Source organism: Paramacrobiotus metropolitanus, unplaced genomic scaffold (genome assembly GCF_019649055.1).
Source record: "Paramacrobiotus metropolitanus isolate TYO unplaced genomic scaffold, Prichtersi_v1.0 Parri_scaffold0000048, whole genome shotgun sequence".
Taxonomy (NCBI): domain Eukaryota; kingdom Metazoa; phylum Tardigrada; class Eutardigrada; order Parachela; family Macrobiotidae; genus Paramacrobiotus; species Paramacrobiotus metropolitanus.
The window spans coordinates 953,690-973,985 of NW_026570268.1; the positions used below are offsets into that span (position 1 = coordinate 953,690).

The 20,296-nt window shown below is 41.9% G+C and overlaps 2 protein-coding genes across 11 annotated transcripts; both read left to right on the plus strand.

Annotated features, from left to right (window-relative positions):
- The first annotated feature begins 12 nt into the window (after positions 1-12).
- Positions 13-5,578, plus strand: LOC129591718 (squalene synthase-like). 2 transcript variants are annotated; one of them, XM_055487488.1, is made up of 7 exons: positions 13-385; positions 443-540; positions 844-1,027; positions 2,932-3,066; positions 3,344-3,721; positions 4,317-4,469; positions 5,176-5,578. In XM_055487488.1, exons 1-7 carry the CDS (start codon positions 287-289, stop codon positions 5,371-5,373), a joined length of 1,245 nt encoding a protein of 414 aa, XP_055343463.1. In that variant the 5' UTR covers positions 13-286; the 3' UTR covers positions 5,374-5,578. The 2 variants fall into 2 exon arrangements, with proteins under 2 accessions (XP_055343463.1, XP_055343464.1); XM_055487489.1 differs by having other exon boundaries at positions 5,148-5,276.
- Positions 5,579-6,388: 810 nt separating this feature from the next.
- LOC129591717 (transcription factor GATA-6-like) lies at positions 6,389-18,286 on the plus strand. Of its 9 annotated transcripts, none has more exons than XM_055487486.1 (7): positions 6,389-6,992; positions 15,425-16,336; positions 16,776-16,852; positions 16,920-17,033; positions 17,099-17,227; positions 17,328-17,460; positions 17,596-18,286. In XM_055487486.1, the coding sequence occupies exons 2-7, from the start codon at positions 15,427-15,429 to the stop codon at positions 17,931-17,933; spliced, it is 1,701 nt and encodes a 566-aa protein (XP_055343461.1). In that variant the 5' UTR covers positions 6,389-6,992; positions 15,425-15,426; the 3' UTR covers positions 17,934-18,286. The 9 variants fall into 9 exon arrangements, with proteins under 9 accessions (XP_055343461.1, XP_055343459.1, XP_055343457.1 ...); XM_055487484.1 differs by lacking the exon at positions 6,389-6,992 and adding an exon at positions 10,989-11,454 and having other exon boundaries at positions 16,947-17,044; positions 17,116-17,227; XM_055487482.1 differs by lacking the exon at positions 6,389-6,992 and adding an exon at positions 10,989-11,454 and having other exon boundaries at positions 16,776-16,837; positions 16,920-17,044; positions 17,116-17,227.
- Positions 18,287-20,296: the final 2,010 nt, after the last annotated feature.

The following is a 20,296-nucleotide window of genomic DNA, read 5'->3' on the forward strand; positions in this document are numbered from 1 at the left end:
AAGGAGCAAAGTTTAAAATGTTTAAATTCACTTTTCCCAGTCGATAAGAATCTCTTTTCTGATCGCATCCGTTTGTAATTGGAGCACGGCCGTCATGCCACTTTTCTACCCGTCTTGCGGCGGTTGTCCAAAGCGATGGACGTGCGAATGCGGGGCTGTGCGATAGATTCCTGTTAAGCTACCTCAGCCTACCTGCAAGCTGCAATCTCTTAGCAGGAAAATCTCAGCCGTGATTCTCGTATCCCGGGAATCTCCGTAGAGTGTATTTGGATCTTTGTTGCCTGCAATGGATGTTCTACAATATTTCTGCCATCCGCTGGAGACGCTGGCGCTGCTGAAGTTGCGATGGTGGGGCTGCGAAGCCGTTCACGCTAAGTGCGACATGGTGCGTATTGCTGAGCGTTGCTGTGGACTGCAAGGTTTGATGGCGCGTTTTCTACAGAAAAAAATGGAGGAGGATCGGCAGCTGTGCTACAGTATGCTCAAGCAGACCAGTCGCAGTTTCTCCGCGGTAATCATGGCGCTGGAAAGCGATCTGGGGTGTGTACGCGTGCTAAATTGCACAGGGGAGTCATGATCTGAATTTTAGTGTGAATTATATTTACCATGAATTTTTCGAATATTTTACCTACATAAACTGCAAGAATATTGTCGTTGAATTTTTCTTCATTCCTACCGCTATCTCTGCCGGTTGTCTCAGATTGCTGTTGTTTTCTAGCAATTGTAATAATTATTTCCGTTCATAAAAAAATGATAAAAATTAAAAATCAATCATGTCAGAGTTAATTTAATTTGATTAATATCATTTTTTCCTTATTTTTTAAAAATATTTCTGAACTGCAGGTACGCGGTGTGCATCTTCTACCTGGTGCTGCGCGCTCTGGACACCATCGAGGACGACATGAGCATCCCGCTGGACGTCAAGCTGCCGCTGCTGCGCTCCTTCCACAAGAATCTCCACATTCCCGGCTGGAACTACCTCGACAGCCGCGAAAAAGACGCCGTCGTCCTCAACAACTTCCACGTGGTCAGTAAATCCCGGCATTATCATGCATTTTTTGCGCCCTCTTTTTTTCGAATTAATTTGCAATTTAATTTTCTAAAATTGAACCCGGTTAATTACCTAGTTCAGATAAAAATAATAGATTAATTTGAATTAAATAATAAATTGAATATTTTGAATAAATCGAATATTTTGAATAAAAATAACGAAATGGCTACGCGCGAGAGTTTCTCGCGTTTCTCGCGCTATGAGTTTTGGCTACGCGCGAGAGTTTTCGGGCGGAACGAAATAAAAATAAAAAAATATAATTTACCTTAATACTTTATAGATTATCATATTTGTCATGTCATGACAACCTGTAAATGCTGTACAAGTCACCTTCGTACATGAAAGTAAGTATCGTAATATCGAACCGGCATCTCGCGCATTGCGCTGACCGGTGTTTCTGTAATAATTAGCCCACACAATGGCACTGGTAATTAAGATAGGCGACAGATTCGAATACTACGCGGCGGCGTTACGTGCTGTCGAGGAATGGAGCGAATCCACTCATCAGGTCTTCATAAATCCCGGTGGCAATGCAAAGACTTCGAAAACGCACCCACTGCACGACACCTTCCCGTACAGTTCAGTGAAACTGGTATGCAAGAAAGCCGGCGTGTATCGTCCCCATCCAGCCGACACACCGGTTGCCGCTGTTTCGAACAGTCCCTCGGCAACAAGGAACGAAATGGGCATGCCGCGGCGGAAGTCGGCCGGGATACCCCGCAGTCCACCGCGTCCAGGAGAAACACCCGCATGTGTCTCAAGTATCCGGAGAAACACCCGCGGCTCGGATACTTGAGACACATGCGGATGGTCAGAACGACGTCGTACACCGATTCGGAGAAGAACTGGTGGTGCTTCGCGAGGACATCAACAAAACGATCGGCTCGGATTTGGAGCTGAGATTACTCAACGCAGGAGTTTACCTGCTACGCAATGCATTTCCTTAAAGAGACGGGCCGGCTAGAACTTCCTGCAGAGTTGGCTCTGTGCCAGCATAACGACCAGTGTTACGCTAGGATTCGTTTTCATATCCGCATGCATGGAGGTATCATCATACAGCCGCTGTACAATGGCCTTCTTTCATTCTCAAAACCCTGGCGTGGTGCGAATATACTGCTCCACCGGTCAAATGCCCACCGATGCTTTGAAATTGCAACTCAATTTCCTGTTCCCTTATCCCGACACCAAAGGCCAGGTTTGCCATCGAATACGTCCCGGTGTACGCCCAGTCTCCCGGCAGTAACAACTGCTTGGTATACGCTTTTGCGTATGCGTATGACCTTCTGCTGGGGAAACATATCCAGAGCGCAAATTACGCCCGGGATGAGGATTTCCGACAGTGGTTCTTAGATATAATACAAACAGGAGCACTGACACCTCCTCCTCGAGTACAGGGAAGAAACACTCGAAGAAAAACTTCTGTGACCAAAAATAACGCTGTAGTAACGGCAGCTGATGTACTGCTTATAATTCGCCGGCTGGGAATGCCTACCGGTTTCCGAACGACTGCGGTGTGACTGATTTGATGCAAATTGACTGATGCGACAATTATAATGCACTATAAACAACTCCAGAGCTGAAATTATGTCAAAATATGTTGATTATATTCATAAATAGTGGCGCCGAAAAACTCTCGCGCGTAGCCAAAACTCATAGCGCGGGAATGTTCTCGCGCGTAGACATGACGTAAAAATAAATTGATTAAATTAATGTGTATTTAGAAATAAGGTAACAAAGATTATTATGAAAATGAATAATGTATTGCCTATTTAATATTGTAGTAAAATAGACAAAATAAATATGAAGCGTCTATAAAACTCCAGAATATGGTTTTTGTTATTTTGTCCCAGACAAATCTGCATATTTATGTTATTGTGCAGATCTCAGCGCAGTTCCGGCGCCTGGCGAAAGGTTACCAGGACGTGATCAGCGACACGTGCCACCGCATGGCCGAGGGCATGGTGGTGTTTCTGGAGAAGAACTCCGTCGTCGACACCTACCAGGAATGGGACCAGGTTCGTTCTAATTTACAACAAAAATATTACAAAATAATGGCCAAACTATTTTTCCAAATATTTTCCCCGGAAATTTGACGTTTCATTGCGGCTTTAAATTTAAATTTTTTCATCATACCTAACGTGATTAGAAACTTCTTAGAAATATTTTCACTCAGATATCTTTCGCCGTTCGAGACGAAATTAAAAACGTTCGAATTAATTTGAATCAATTTATTTACTCCTTAGAATTAATTCCATGTTAATTTGAATTAAAAAATCACCGGTTGCTGCGCAGTACTGCCACTACGTCGCGGGATTGGTGGGCATCGGTCTGTCGCGTCTGTTCAGCGCCTCGCAGCTGGAGCATCCCGCCGTGGCCGAGCGCGAGCACCTCTCCAACTCCATGGGCTTATTCCTACAAAAAACCAACATTATCCGCGACTTCCACGAAGATATCCGCGACCAGCGCCGGCTGTGGCCGGCGGAAGTGCTGCGGCACACCGGCAACCCACATCTGACGCTGGACGACCTCTTGCTCCAGGACAACCGCCCCGCGGCGCTGTCCTGCCTCGACGAACTGGTCGGCAACGGCCTGACGCATGTCCCGGATGTCATGGAATATTTACACGCCATCCGGACGCCCAGTGTCTTCGCTTTCTGCGCCATTCCACAGGTCAGATTTATTTTGCAATTATTTCTTTGCAGACGGATGTTCACCTGGATTTATTTCAATTTTTCTCGAATTATCAAATGGTTAATGTCGTAATTTTTATTTGTTTTTCTCGTGCATTTTATTTTGTAAAGTTTTCCCAAAATATATTTTCATCTGGGTTGATTAAAAAATTTTTTTTGGATTATTTAATGGAGCATTGTCGTAATTTTTTATGCGTTTCGTGATGCATTTCAGTTTGCAGTGGCCCCCAAAAAACACATGTAAATTTTCCCTCGAATTGTTTACTGAATAATTTCGTAATTTTTACTAGTTTTTATTGTGCATTTTATTTCGTAATTGTTTTCGAACGCTTTTTCCCCTGGACGCTTTTTCCGAAAAACGCTTTTTCCCGTGGACTTATTGTGAAATTATTCTTAAATTACTAAGTGAATAGTCTCCTAATTTTTATTGGTTTGATGGTGTATTTTATTTCGCATTTGTTTTTGAAAAGCGCTTTTTCGTGTGATTTGATTCGGAATTTGTCTGGAATTATTAAACGGATAATTTGATTAATTTCGTAGTTGTTTTTTCAAAAACACTGTTGTGGTGTGGACAGGTGATGGCCATGGCCACACTGGAACGCTGCTTCAACAACCCCACGATTTTCACCGGGAAAGTGAAGATTCGCCGCGGCGAATCGGCGTTTATCATCAACAACTGCACGGATATGGCCGCCGTCCACGAGCTCTTTCGTTTCTACACCAACAAAGTAAGCTAGCAATATGCGTGTGTACGTCGGCTGTGTCGGGAAAACGTTCCCGCATTTACCTTTTTGATCAGACAATTTTCCTAGAAATTCATTGCGTCCAATGTACAATGTAATTTGAGAATTCAGAATTGAATTAATTCAAAATTTACAACAGTTAATTTAGGGAAAAATTAAAAGAAAGTTTTAATGAAAATTAAATTAGTATTCGGTTAGCAATTTTTCAACACGGATGAAACTTCGCCGCTGCCAAAGTTCACAGAAGACCGTGAACCAGTGGAATGCGCCAGTTCACTACGTTAACAGCGTAATTCCCGGCTTCAGCCACCATGACATTTGATCATCATCGGCAAACTGATTATAAATAAAATTAATAAAATCAACTAGAACAAATCAAGTGAATAAAAAGGATGTGAAAATAAATCAGCTAATTCGTAAAACTTTAAAAAAAATTGCAATTAAAAATTTAAGTTTAAATCTAAAAATGAAAACGTAATTGAAAATCTAAATTATGATGGAAATTTAATTGTCGTACGGTCGGCAGATAGCAATGTCCTCGGGAATTTAATTTAATAGAATAAAATTGCGAGAAAAAAATTGAAACCCAGTTTGAAGTGAATAAAAATTTCTTGTACAAAAAAAATTTAATAGAAATTGAAATATCGCCTTTTATACGGTTAGCCATAGGATCGTGGGTGTTTTCGGGTAGATTATGTGGAAGATGGAGCGCGCCGGGCGTCTGCCGCAGGCGGAAACGTTCAAACGGTCCCTGCGCGCCGCCGGCGCCTGGCAGCCGGTCAACCGGTGGAGCAGCGGCCTGGTGGACGGCGTGGTCATTGCGTTGGTGGTGGTGGCGCTGTGGAAGCACTGGACACTGGGCCGCGGTTACCTGCGCGGCCGCCTGTGACCCCGTCATCTCCCCGTGTGTGTCGTCACGTGGTTGTATGATTTTCTCATCTGTGTTCCTCAGAAAGAGAAGTATTCTATGGAAATTTGATTTTTATTCGTTTAAAATAATGTTCGTTAATGTGGTGAATATCTGTTGCTTTTAAAAATACCGTTCCATGTCCCGGTGAATTTTTGTCCATTTAAAAGTAAAGTTTCGTATCGCGGTGGATTTTTTATTGATTTAAAATTATGGTTCCTCGTGGCGGTAAATTTTTATTCATTTAAAAACAAAGTTCCCAACAGAGTGAATATTTATTAATTTAAACAAAATTCCTTATCGCGATGAAGTTTTACTTAATTTAGAAATAAAGTCCCTTCTGACGCTGCATTTTTAGCAGATTTAAAAATTAAAGTTTCGTATCGCTGTGAATTTTATTCATTTAAAAATAGGTTCATTACCGCGCTGAATTTTTAATTAATTTAGAAATTAAAGGTCCGTTACCGCGCTGAGTTTGTATTTATTCAAATTAAAATTCCATGTCGCAGTGATTTTCTTTCAGGGTTTCTTATTGCGGTGGAATTCTTCTCTGTTAAAAATTAAAGTTGGGTGCGCTGAATTTTTATTAATTTAAAAATACTGTTCTATCGCGCTGAATTTTTTTAAATTTGGAAATAGAATTCTATCGCACTGAATTTTTATTTAATTTATAAGTAAAAGTTCTATCGTATTAAATTTTTATTTAATTTCAAGATAGATTTCCTTATCGCGCCTGACAAAAAAAACACACACAACACCGCCGATAATTTTTTCTACCGTTGGCAAAAATGATCAGTACAGCAGAGGCTGTGGGAGATTTGGATGCTTATCGTATCCGCGGAAATTATCAGGACACACGCGCGTCTAACGCTCTGTGGACAGGCATGCCCCGTTCGCCGCTATCCTGAATTGATAAAAATATATCTTGCATACACAACCATTTCAGATAGGGCCCGCTCTAAACCGCGGGGACAACGCGAAAATGCCGAGATAAATCGCGGCCCAGCTTCATCGGGCGAAAACGCAAAATATACATATCAAAAGCAGTGCGGATAAGTTAAAGGAGCGATCGCCCATCGCTTTCCTTCACATTTTCATCAGCGCCCCTAAAATGCGGGGCAGCGTTCGTTTCTTGTGGACGAAATTTCGCCCACATGTTTTCGTCGACGCCGGTCGTAGTTGCGTCAGTTTCCGGTCACCGCGATGACGTCAGCGAAATTTTTATTTTATTTTTGTTAACAACGGACTAATTATGCCGTGCATATTCGGAAAGGTCACCGTGGATTTATTTCGCGTTTTTGCATATATATAGCAAAATTAGCCGGTCTCCTTATCACTGTGTGAATGCACTCCGAATTCTCAAAACGGATTATACACACTTATAAACGCCCAGTGTTCGGAATGGGCAAATATTGGGGGAAAAATTGTTTTTGTATCTGTTGAGTGCGTCTGAAAATGCAGAACGCTACAGTTGTATGCGGCAAATATTGACGGATCTTCCATCTCTTGATTTCGCTGTGTAGTGGATTTATTTGGCTTCCCAGCTGAATGCGCGTGAAATGGCGATAGCGTTGGCCACAATTGTATTACCGGCAAACAAGGTAACGGCGATAACGTCTCCGTATTCGGAGTCTTTTATTGACCTCCGCGATAACGAGCGCTCGTAAAATCGGCTGGCTGTATATATACAATGTATATAAAATTCATTACCGGCTATCAGGTGTCCCCGCGTGACCTTTGCCCGTCCGCTTGAAGCCTTGACGGGATTAATGCGGAGATGTGTGATTCGGGCGTAATAAGGCAAGCTGCTGGAGAGAGTGTATTTGAGCGCTTGATTTGCGAGCGTCTGTCTCAGCTGGCCGCTCCAATTAAACGCCACGTCTTATCGGGTGTTAAAATGGCCCATATAAAGATTATTAACCATATTGGCAAACTGCGCGTTTTCTCCCCGGGTCAGCGTTATGTGAGCATTATGGCACCGCAGAAATAGACGCTGACTAAATAGTAAATATGAACAGATGCCAGAAATTCAAGACGGGCATTAAATCGCCTTTAATTCTCTATTTATATGCATTTATGAATTTATCGTATCAACTTAACGTAAAGATATTTTATATTTAATTTGCAGTTACACCTCATCCCACTGTATCTATTTTTTTCCTTCGGATTTTCGCGGTTTTCCATTTTTTTGCTTATAAACAGCGTTTCTTTTAATATTATTAAAATTAATGAATAAAACATAAATGAAGATTTATACTGGTAATGTGTGTGTACAGTATTTGGCACATTGTTATTATTTTATTACTTTCAGCAGAATCATGTTGATTATGAACGTGTCTTTCTACTGCGTACTTTTTCCACAATTTACGAGAATTTCGGGAATTTTATTACAGGAATTTTAAGACATCAAAATATTGGGAATGTGTCATGCAGAAGGAAAAAATGTGCCATATAATATGCGTCTGCGAATTGTACTGGAGAATGTGGCAAATGGCGTTGATCAGATTAATTCTGCTGTATCGGTATGCGTGGCATATGTGGGGAAATTAGACGGATATATTATTTCTTCCATAAACATTGAACGCGAGCCGGTCTGCCCAGTATTAAATGGGCAACAATAACAGACGTCCTGCGTGTCGTGACCCGCTGCGGCTAAATGGATTACAACATATAAACATTTCCCTGCACACGCCGCCGCTTAGTGCGTGCTTGTGTACATATTCCCCTCAAAGCAGCCGACCCAATAATAATAATATGAACTTTTTCCCTTAATTAATTGCTAACGATCATTTACACCAGCAAAATAATGCACATGACATTTTATTTGCTATTTATTTCTAATTTCTCCCGGAAAAGCGGGATTATTTATTTTATGTGCGACAACATCTTTCTTTATGTACAGAGCGGCATTCCGTTATCGAAAGAATTTATTTAAATTTAAAAAATAAATCTGTAATTTACTGGGTAAAAAAATAAATCTGTAATTTACTGGGTAAAAAAATAAATCTGTAATTTACTGGGTAAAAAAATAAATCTGTAATTTACTGGATAATTTACTAATGTTTCAATATATAATAAATTAAGTAGATTAATGTTTCTATTATCGAAATAGTTTAAAATAAAACTGATCGGTTATTTACTGAATAACGAAAAAAAATTGGTAATGTTTTTCGTTTTCCCAATAATTCAAAGGAAATCAGCTAGTAAAAACTGAATTAAAATTCATCGGAGTAATCAAAATAATTTTTAAAGGCTTTTATAATGAAATAATTTGTCTGCGCAAATGTAATTTTAAATTATGTCGCAGTATTTAGTCTAGCTGCTTTTTATCGTTCGCAGAAAATGCTGTTAGTAAATTACTTCACAAATTTTGTTGATTATAATTTCGTTTATTTTTTCTTTTGCAGGAAATTTTATTTAGAACATATCAATTTGCATTAAAAGACAAAAGTGTTAATTAACGGATATGAGCGGTCAAATTTAAAACGGCAATTAATCAGGTGCAAGTGTGAACTGCACGTCAACGCCGCTTGATATCTGATCCGATTTTCCGGGTTCATCAATTTTAATTTGCCATCATTCTCCACGATGCTGTCTTGATGCGATGCGCGCGGACGCGCCCAGTTTATATGTACATAGAACATGATAAAATTAATTCGATCATGCGGTGAACGGCCTTTCCCTGCGTATTCTGCAGTGCTGCAACAGCAATGACCTTTCCCAGTTTTATCGCCTAATTTCGCTGCTAATTTTATGGTGTTTATTTTGCCGCACTGGATCAGCGATAAAACCACTTCAGCATATAGACAATTAATTGAACATGTAATGAGAAAATCAAGCACACTGATAAACGCTTATCAGGCTTGTGCCAATATAGAGAAAATTCCGATTTTATTTGCTCAGTATTTAATTTTCAAATTGAATTACTAAATACCACGAAATTATTAACAATTAATTATTTTCTAACTATACAATAAAATAAATTAAATAACAGAACAAAATCAGAATAAACTAATAAAGTAAATAATTATAAATAAAAATTTTAAAAATGTTTATATGACAAGCAGCCGTTGTGTCAACACAGAAAATTCCGATTTTATTTGCCGGTTATATTTAAATAACACTGAATTTCGCAATTTTAAATAACAGATCCGTGTCTTTTTTCAGCTTAAGTATGCAGTGTTTTCAATGGGTGTTCAGGAGAAAAAAATGGCTGGTGGGGAATGGTAATGGGCAAAGTGCAGTTTAGACATTAGTGAAGAAGAGGGAAAAAAACGCAGCCTGGTGAGAATAATGCGCATAGTTGAAGCACTTGTGGCACGCCAATAAATCACCACGCAAATATGCAGCTCCACACAACAACGGCTGCATGGCGTCTTGTGGCAGGCCATGAATAATCCCTGCTTAACGGCCCGATTCGCCCGGTTGACCCAACACGCCACGGCCAGGCGCAGTTTTAAATTGGAATAACGTTAACCTATAAAATCCTCGTATTTTATTCAGGAATTTGCTGGAATTTTCAGAACAGTATTTTAATCTCGTTATTTAAACGTTTATATATGGTTCTGGCCGAGAGTGACCTTTCGGTTTTTTTATATATTCATATATAACAGTTTTTCAGCAACGATTCAAAACAAATTTCACTATGTCTTTTATATAAAAATACATTAAAAAAATTAATTAAAATTTTGGGGCGGTTTAGTTTGTAGTAAATTATTTCCGGTAATAATTATTTTCGAGTTTTAAATTTAAAAATAAATATGATTATTTTTGATTTATTATTTTCTTCGGTTTTTTTTTCGGACGGCAGTGAAATGATTTTTAAATTTTTCAAGAAGAAAAAATTGCCTTTTTTCGTGGATGAGCTTCCGGTTGACACGACGCGGCCAACGCCACTGTGTTGTTGTGAAAAACGCCGGTCATTTGCGTGTATTACTCACCCGGCGATCCCTGGGTTTTTCTTCAGTTGGGAGTTTATGAATCGCACTTCACCGGCGAAAAACGTGCTTGGCAGCGCTGATCGTGGCAGCAGTGAATTTCTTTCCGGATTCAGTTAAAACACGAGTGCCTGACCTTGGCCACCCGGTCGCGACTTTTTTCCCTCGCAACCTTATCAGACCACCAACGTAAACCAAAATAAAACACCAACACAATCCGCAACGGTGGTCTATAATGGTTGACCTTTCTCTTTATAAACACTACAAAATTTCCATCAATATTTTTCTTAAAGAATGTATTCGTAATTCTTGAAATTGTTTATTTAAATTCTATCGAGAATAAAACGGTAATTTAAATGGGAGAAAATAGCGCATAAAAAGGCCAACAAACTGAAATAAAATGCCAATATAATCCTCAACGCTTGATCCAGCAATTTTTTTTCTTATAAACACAAAAATATTTCATTTATTTTTTAAAAGAATGTACTTACAATTTTTGCAATTTTTATTTAAAATTCCATGGAGAAATAAAATGATACTCAATTATAAAAAAAAAGCGTAGAGAAAAGCCAGGAGAAGCGTTGAGCGTTAGGCTCCGCCCTCTTCTCTGTCTGCGCGCCGCGTCGCCGACCAATCAGCGCGCGCGCGCCACTGCCTTGGTCACCGCGCTGCAGCAGCGCTCTGTTTAAGCGGAGCTGCCGTTAGCCACAACATTCCCCGCATATATATCGGAATTCATCCGCGAACAGATAAAAACCCCGAGCTGATTGTTGAGATTTTTACGATATGTTCCAGTTGCTGCACTGTCTATTCTTAGTGACTGTTATCATCCCGTGGAGGTGACCTCGGCGTCTATAAGCACGGCGTTATCATTATCATTGCGGTGCAATTTGATAAGCGGCGCTGAATTCGCTGCTATCTTGCGCGACGACGCGGAGGTCCCGATAATCGCGCATAATAATAATAATTATTAATATTCCCCGATAAGAGATAAGGACACGGCTGTTGTTGAACGGGGGACTGCGGCGCTGCATTATGCTGCGAGTGGACATTCTGCCGGTGAATGTGGCCGCCATGGCCAACAGCAACGGCCACAATTACGAGATTGATATGCGCTACTACGACCGTAAGTTGTGCCGATATTTTATTTTGCAATTTAGCAACAACATACTTTTCAGTTCTCACTAAGTTGATTTTTTATTGGGATTTTCTATCAGGGAAATTATTGGTACATGTATTATTTTTTAATAATAATCCTCGAGATAGTAAACAATCCCTGTCATGCTATTTGGATTAATATCGTTTTTAAAAGAATATTTTACGATTTTTGATAATTATATATACAGTTATTATGTGCGTTAAAAATTTGTAGTAATTGTAAATTTGATAATAATGTCTGCCTTTTTAGCGCCTTTATTTGAATAAAATTTTTAGAAGGGTTTTCTGGAAATTCCGATGCTATGATTTTATTTATTGCGACACCAGATTGTTGTAAAATTTACTAATATTTAAAAATCAGTTGATAAAAATTATATTAAACATTTCTGGATGGCATTTTGTGCTGTTAAGAAATTTGAATTTACGAAGGAAATGTCAGTGCGTATACGGTTGATGTATAAATGTTGTGCGAGGGGAAGAATGCAGCTGATTAATGGGATTGTCTTAATGCTCTTCTGTATCCTGACTCTGACTTGTGAGCGGAAGAATGTGTCGACGAGGGGCTAATTAATTGGCCCGATGTGATGAAGATGCGATAGGCGATAGGCATGCGGGGTCACCGTGCGCGCTGAACGGACAAATGCCCGTTGACAAGCCGCTAATTGGCCCGCGCTGCGCTCCGACAAGCAATCAACCAGCTGAGTGTAACCCGACACCCGCTAAACACAACAATCCCCAACACCATCCCTAATCATCAACTGATCGTTAAATCTTAATTATACACACACAGCTGACCACAATTCCTTCGATAATTTATTCCAAGAAAACATAAAAAAACGCTACGTAATTAAGCATGACCTTTGGCATCACCGGCATCGAATTCTGTAACAAAATAAATTTTTCGAAAATCAAAGTAGAATAATTTTATTCGAATAAAAACAGGTAAAATGATTAACTAACTCCTTTCGCGTTACCGGCATCTTGAAAAAAAATTTAAAATATTCAATTTAATAGCCAACTAAAAATAAATATAATTGCATAAATGTTAATTAAAACCGTTCAAATAAAATAAAAGTAAGTTTTCGCAACACCGGTATCTTTTTTATGAAAACAGATTCAATTTATTAGGCCATAGCTGTAAAAATAAAATAAAATTACTAACATTGGACTTTATTTCTAAATATGTACAAAGCGAGCTTCACTCAACAAATCAGATCAAATGAAGAATTTGTCCCAATTACTAATTACTAACATATACAATGAATTTTTCAAAAATAACATTACCTACAAACACACCGGCTGATTGCCATTAGGAAAGCGGATCATATAATAATGATTAAGTAATTCTGAATAAATTCTGTGGAAGATGCGGCATTACGCATTCATTATATATTTGACCACGAGCGCCGCGCTTCCGTTTTCCTGGCTGGCACGTAACACTGAGCACCGTGGTGGCGCTTATCAGCAAACACACAACTCATCCTCAACGGCGACCGGGTTCGCCGTTTTCCGCGCACTGTGTCAACGCTGCTAACCAGCCAACAATGCGGTGCAAAAGTCCATTTTAATAAACACTGATAAGAATTTACTTCCAGCAGCCAATTATTAAATATACGCTGCGTAATTATCCAGTGCGTTATTAAGATGATCCGTTGACGAACGGGGGAAATCAGAAATCAGTCGAGCGCTGATTAGCTGCTGATCACCGCATCGCCACTGATTTCTAATTTTTGTGTAAATTTCGCGACTGTTAACGCTATCCTGCGTGGTGTTAATATTATCCGCTGTCGCTGTGATATTCAAGTGTTTTAGCCCGATTAATCCTTAACAGATTATTTTCGTGGATAGAGATTAAACGCTTAGCTTAACGCTTAACTAATTCGACAAGGAGCTACTATATATTTTAACACTTCCTGATTATCGGCAAACCCAAGACTAGTGTTTTCAATTGGTGAGTGAATGCGCTAAGATTATGTTAAGCGAAAAGCCGTAGTGACAATTGTCGGTACAGCTTAGCGCTCGCTGACGACAATGGCCATTGGTCAGTGGCGTAATATAGCCGCACTGTCAACGGATATCTGCGTCACTCGCGTGTATGTATGGACGGTCAATATTGCAGTTATGCCGGTGGCATACAAAGCGGCATTAAATTATTTACGAAGATCTGCTTGCTTCTATCTGTTACTATTATTATAAATATCTTTATTAATTTACCTTTTACTACCTAGTGTATCATATAAATTAATCATTTTGAGTGTTGCTACCTTGCCACGTATTACGCATTATTTAGCCTGTATAATTTATTAATGTGTTTTAATTGCTGTCTGAGTTACCTCATTTATTTGCTTATGTAATCAATATTATTAATTTTACTACATAAATTAATAATTATGATAATATAAGAAATTAGTAATTGGGAATTGGGATCGCTGTTATAAATGGCCGTTGTCAGCACGATTTCTGGCAGTGACCTTTGCTTGTAAGGTCACGCGTTCGCTCCGCTTGGCCGGCCGCGCGGTGCAACCGGTTGCAACGCTCTCCGCCGTTTAAACAAATGTTGGCCACGGCGATAAGAAGCGCGTTTAACTGCCAATCAAACAGGCATCCTCCAAGTATTGGCTTAAGCATTAAAACACACGAAAAAGAGAACTGCTGATTAGCGTCAAAAATTTATATAAGTATATAAAATTTAATTTGAAAAATAATTTGCCGATACAGTACGATCCAGCAGCCGTTGAACATGGATAGAAAGGTCACCAATTCTCGTAAAGATTTGATTAATTTAAGCGACAGCATTACGTTAACACATTGCTCAGAATAAAAGTATGATGAAAATGTCAACACAGTAGAGAAAATCTGTCGAATACGCTAACGGTGAAAACGCACACCGGAAATGGAATCATTGTACACACAATGACGGGCCGGCCGTACCTGTTTTCCCCGCAGAATTCGCACAACACGGCCGGCTGACAGAAAAAGTGTGCTGTACGCCGATTTTTTGCTGCGGCCATGTTTGGTTATAATACGCAAAGAGAATACCTTGGCGACGCTGTGTGTACACGGTACATTTTGTCAGCCGGTGCTGTACAGTCTGCAGCAGCTGGTCCACCTTTGGTTTGTTTAAACAAAATGCGGCGAATATGTGCTGACCATCCGGTGAGAAGAACTGCGTCTTGGCGCGCCAGTTGAACAGCGTTTTTAACACACCAGCATTATTCGCGCCACAATACACTTATCGGAATGTCCACACTTTAATCGCGCCTGACCTAACGTTGAGCTGTGGAGCAGACTGTACAGGAGATAATTTATCGTTTTCATAACAGCTTCTGAATGTGATTGCACGGCGCTCGCACTCACACACCTTAAATTCATCGCCACATACCGGCTTTTTTTCCGGGAGCTTGTTGGTTATTTTTTTCTGATATCGCTGGTACGGTTTTGTAAACAAGTATTTAACGGCGTTTTGTACTGTATTTATCAGTTTATCGTCTTACTATCTTTTTTTCTTTCCACTTTTTTATAGAAATTTTTTGGTAATGTTACTGCATTTTTAGAATTTCCCTTCTTTTCCTCTCCAGTTTTTCAATTATCTTTTTATTTCCCCTTTTTAAATTTTCTTAATAACAGATATTTTTCTTAATAATTTTGCTTTTAGTTTCCCTTACAATTTTTTTGTGATTATCTGAATATTATTTATCACCACTATTATAACCCGTTTTTTATTTTAATGGTTATTTTTTAGCTCAATATGTTCTCTACAATTTTTTTCTGATTATACTGATGTTTTCTTATTTCAACCGCGCTGTTATGGTTTTCCTTAACGGCGCAGTTCGCCTGATATTCCGGTTTAATCGATAGAAAGTGAATTTGCGGCATTTTGATTTTATGCGAATTTGTTGCATTCTGATTTTATGTGAATTTTTTGTATTTTTTAATAGGAATGCGACAAATGGCTGCTCCCTGGAACGGACCAGCCGACCACCTCGACACCGCCCCCACCTCCGCCCCGCACCCCTCCGCCACGCCCGCGCCCACCTCGGCGGCCGTCAGCCCGGCCTGCTCCTCCTCCGGCGACTCCCCGGGGGCGGCCACCGCCCCCCACCACGCCGCGTCCCCGCACCACCACGTCGACTCCCCGCGGGGGGCCGCCAACGAAACCCGCCGCCCCTCCGTCCTCGTCGCCCCCGGCCACGTCCTGGCCCCACCCGGCAACACCCTGGACACCCCCTCCGCCGGCACCGGGACCCCGGCCCCGCCCAGCATCGCCAGCTACGCCGCCGCCGACACGCAGAACCTGCTGTCGCGGGTGACGGCGGCCGCCGGCCTGGAGGTCAGCGTCCCGCCGGGATCCCTGTACATCCCGGTGGCGGAGGCCGATATGCAGGACATGTACGCCGCCTACGCCACGCCGGGCTTTTACAGCAGTAGCAGCGCCACCTACCCGGGGGGATACGCCGGGCAGACGCCGTCCTACAGTGTCCTGCAGACGCCCATGCAGAGCAGCTACGCCAGCCAGACCCTGCCGCAGTTGACGGGCGCCGTGACGCCGTTGAATCAGCAGCACTACTGGTCGGCCTATCCCGCCGAGCAGTACGGTTCGCGGTACTACCAGACGGCCAGCAACGCCGGGACCGCCGCGACGTACCAGGGCATGCGGAGCTCCGGGTTGCACGGGTACATGACTACGCCCTCCGCCGGCGAGATCACCTGGGCCAGTACCGGGACGACGGCGTTTTCGCCGGATGGCGGACTCAGCGCCTACACGGTCAACGTGCAGAAGGCCGCGCAGCAGCAACAACAGCAGCACGCGCAACAGACCGGACACCGCGGACAGCCCGTCGGATATCCCGGTAAAAAAACTTATACTTCAGTTAAATAATGTTCAACTTATATACGGAGACCTTCGCCTGAACATATGTACAAATTTATACTCGTGTATGAATACATACAATGTATGTATATGGTGACCTTTGTATATGTGAAACATATATACGCGTACATATCTATAGTATCGATGTGGTATGTACATTTATTATACGGTGACCTTTAAATATGATACATATATACGTATATGTACGTATATATATGATACATGTATAATACATATATAGATACCCGTATATATGATACATATAGATACATGCAATATCGGAAATGTAGCATGTACATTTATATAGCGGTAAGTATATATGGTGTTCTTTATATATGAAACATATCTAGAGTTTGTATAGCGGTGTATCCTCGTATATATGGTGACCTTTATCTTAAGTCTGTTTGTATGACGCACAGAGTACGGCGTGGCGGAGGAGCAGTACATGGAGGGGCGGGAGTGCGTCAACTGCGGCTCGCTGGTACGTGAATACCCGGTATGTATGTAGCGGCCGCCCGCGTGCGTCCCTCGCATCGGCAGTGATCCTGTTTCTAACATTGCAGCACACTCCGCTGTGGCGGCGCGATCAGACCGGGCACTACCTGTGCAACGCCTGCGGCCTCTACCGCAAGGTCAACACTGTCAACCGCCCGCTGAGCAAACCCTCCAAACGGACGGTAAAGAAAGTGTACGTCGCGCGCTGACCACCGGCTAGTTGCATTTGTGGCTATTTAATTTGTAGCAAAATACCTCCCGCAGGGCGGACTTGATTTGCTCCAACTGCGCCACGCACACCACGACCCTGTGGCGAAGGAACAACGACGGCCATCCCGTGTGTAACGCCTGCGGCCTCTACTTCAAACTCCACGGCGTACGTATATAATAAATGTATCATTTTTTACCTGTTTAAAAAATTTTCTTTGCATATTTTGACTGCATTTTATGTGAAATAACTTGGCATAATTTTACAGGTGGCCCGTCCAACGCAGATGCGCAAGGACGCCATCCAGACGCGCAAACGCAAGCCGCGTTGCGCCAGCGGCGGCAGCAGTAAGAAGGCCGCCACCGAGAGCAACCGCGTCGACAAAATCACTCTCGATATCGGTCAGTATTTTATCAGTTTTTCCAAGCTTTGTTGACTGCGTCCCTACCTATTACAAACATCCGCCCGTCGCTACTACCGATTGAATGATTTAGTGAAATCTTCGGACTGCTATTTTAAACCGGCCTTTCTTGCAGGCGACCCCAGCAGCAAGCCGATCAGCGCCCTCCCGTACGGCGGTCTGCCCAACGTCGTCCCGACATCATCGCACCACTCTGTGATCACGCCCACCGGTTCGGCGCCCTCTCTGTCGCAGGCGCCCCCGCCCTACGCTGGCGGCGACCAGCAGGCGCCCGCCGAGGACAAACCCGAGCTCCTGCCGCACCCGGAGGACGCCGGCCACCTCCCGCCGCACCTCCGCCCCGCCCCCCGCGACAGTCCCCGCCCCCTGATGCCGGTCTTCGCCCCGGCGCCGCCGCCGCACCCCAGCGCCACCGCTCCGGAGCTGACCGCCCGTCTAACGGCGTCGCAGTAAATTGTGTCCCACGGCAAACCGCCCGCGACCGGTTGCCACGTTGCCTTTTGGTTTAATATTATTATTACCAATTTAATCGAATATTAAGTGAAATGTGTTATTGTTCGATCCCGGCACTTTATCGTACACGTATAAAACATTGTTTGTTAATTATTTTTATTTTGCCGGTTGCGTTGTTTTTGTTGGTGTACGCGTTATGTTGTGCGGTTGCCGGTCGGTTTAATTGTACAAATTATTCACCAAATTGCCAACGTTTTTCTACAGTGTTGTTTGTGACTGTACATTTTTTTGTGCTCAATACTCGGTTTGTCGTGATTCATGCCGACTGGCTAATAATACATACTGAGTCAACGCATTGTATATATTTGCCGCATTATGTATTCTTAGAAAACGGAATTAAGAACGGTACACCAGTCATGTAACAGTCCGTTCGAAGGTTTTCTATAACACCTACACAACTACGTAACTTCTCATAAATAATAGAATCAAAAACAACGATCACTGCCCACTGATATTCGTGATCGCCGGTGTTTCGTCAATAATCAAACTGTTTGAAAAATAGAATTAGAAAAATACCTGCCAAGTACGAGTACGTACGGCAATTACACTATAAATAAAATTTTATTCGAAGTATACGGATGAAAAAATGCCGGTCATATGGTATTGACCATTCATTGGTTTGTGTTTATTCGGTGAAATAAATACCATAATTATTAAACTATTCAATATAAATGCCGGTTAACTGCAAATTACCTGTTAAATAAGTCAAAAAATAAAGCAACGAAGATTATATAAAAGACAATTTTTTCGCAAAGAAAATAAATAAATCAAAATTGCATAAAAATAAAAAAAAGATATATAAGCAAATTAGAAAGATAAGTGATGCAAAAAAAAATAAATCTGAAAAGAATTAAAGTAAATCAGAGAAACGAAGCGATTTTTATTTTTGCATCTGTTTCGTATCGCTGAAGGATTAAACGCCGGTCAGAAAACACTCGAGCGGTGCGCATAATGCAGCCAGGTGAATTTAATTTCCGGTTGCAGCTCATTGCCGACAGCTGCAGTATACGGATATAAGACACGCGTGACGTCAGCGGGCGGAGCCAGCAATCTTCCTTACATTTCGATTTAAGCTGTGGAAAATCAGCGAGCAGATAAGAGCGGCGCTAGGAAAAAAGGTTGGTCGGCTACTGATCAATCATGCAGTGCTTCTACATACGAAGAGTATTAACGCAGTTGCCGAGAGCGAGCGAAATCGATGCAGCAGCCAGCAGCTCGTTATAGCACGCATGAACGCACCGCGCTTCCATCAACTGCAAATCATACACAGCCGATATCGGCGCTGGTACACTCGTTAAGCTGGCTGTTGCGGATGACGCATAGCGACAGGCAGTTCGAATCCATATCAAGCCACAGCGACAGCCGCAATGATAAGGCAGAATGGCTGCTATCGCCAATCGAGCTGCCGATGCAACGAACAGCATGGCAACGGCAGACTACGCTGCTCTGTGTACACGTTCTACAGCCGCTATTAATCAGACCGTCCGATCGTAAATGAGGTCTCCTCCGAGCACACTCACGCAGACAACTATAGTGCAGTAGCAGCTTTTTCTTTCTCTCCACTGGTGTGCCGAATCTCCAATCAATTGATTTATTTATTATTCAATCGGAAAAATGACTCGACAGCAGCCGTTTATCGATCTTTGCCGTGCACGTAACCACCCATGTGCGACACCATACAGCACCGTCTTTATCTGCTTAGCACCGCATGCACACGATTAACGGCTCCGAGGAGAACTAGACACCGACCCGGCTCTAATCATTGACCAATCAGAAGCCGACTTCAGTTAACACCGCTGTTTTGATACTAAATCCAATAAAACGTTCGTTCTAAAATTCCGTTCCAGAACACGATATTAATTTTTAATTAACCAGAGCTTATAACTATTTTAAGCAAATTATTCTCCACTAGAATAGAATTTTACGTAATGTAGGGAGTGGGCACATTCATTTGTGGAAATGACTGTAGCTACAAGGAGTAATTTAAGCGCAGAGTACAATTACAATATTTCAAAAATCATGATCTTTATTAAGAAATGCACCGCTGTTTTATTTTTGTATTTTGTTAAAGTAATTCTGTCGTGGATTGCAAAAACATTGTCATTGGTATAAATTCAGTAGAGGTGACTGCCACCGCGTGTTGTTATTCTTTTGCACGGCTGTCACTATCGCATACCGCCCGTAGACGGCGATACCGTACTCGCAGATATTTACCACTAGACAGCCGCAAAATTCTACCATTGGCCGACGATTAGCTGGAGGCGTGGCTTGGGTATAACCCGTCGGTCTACGGCGCGCGTTTA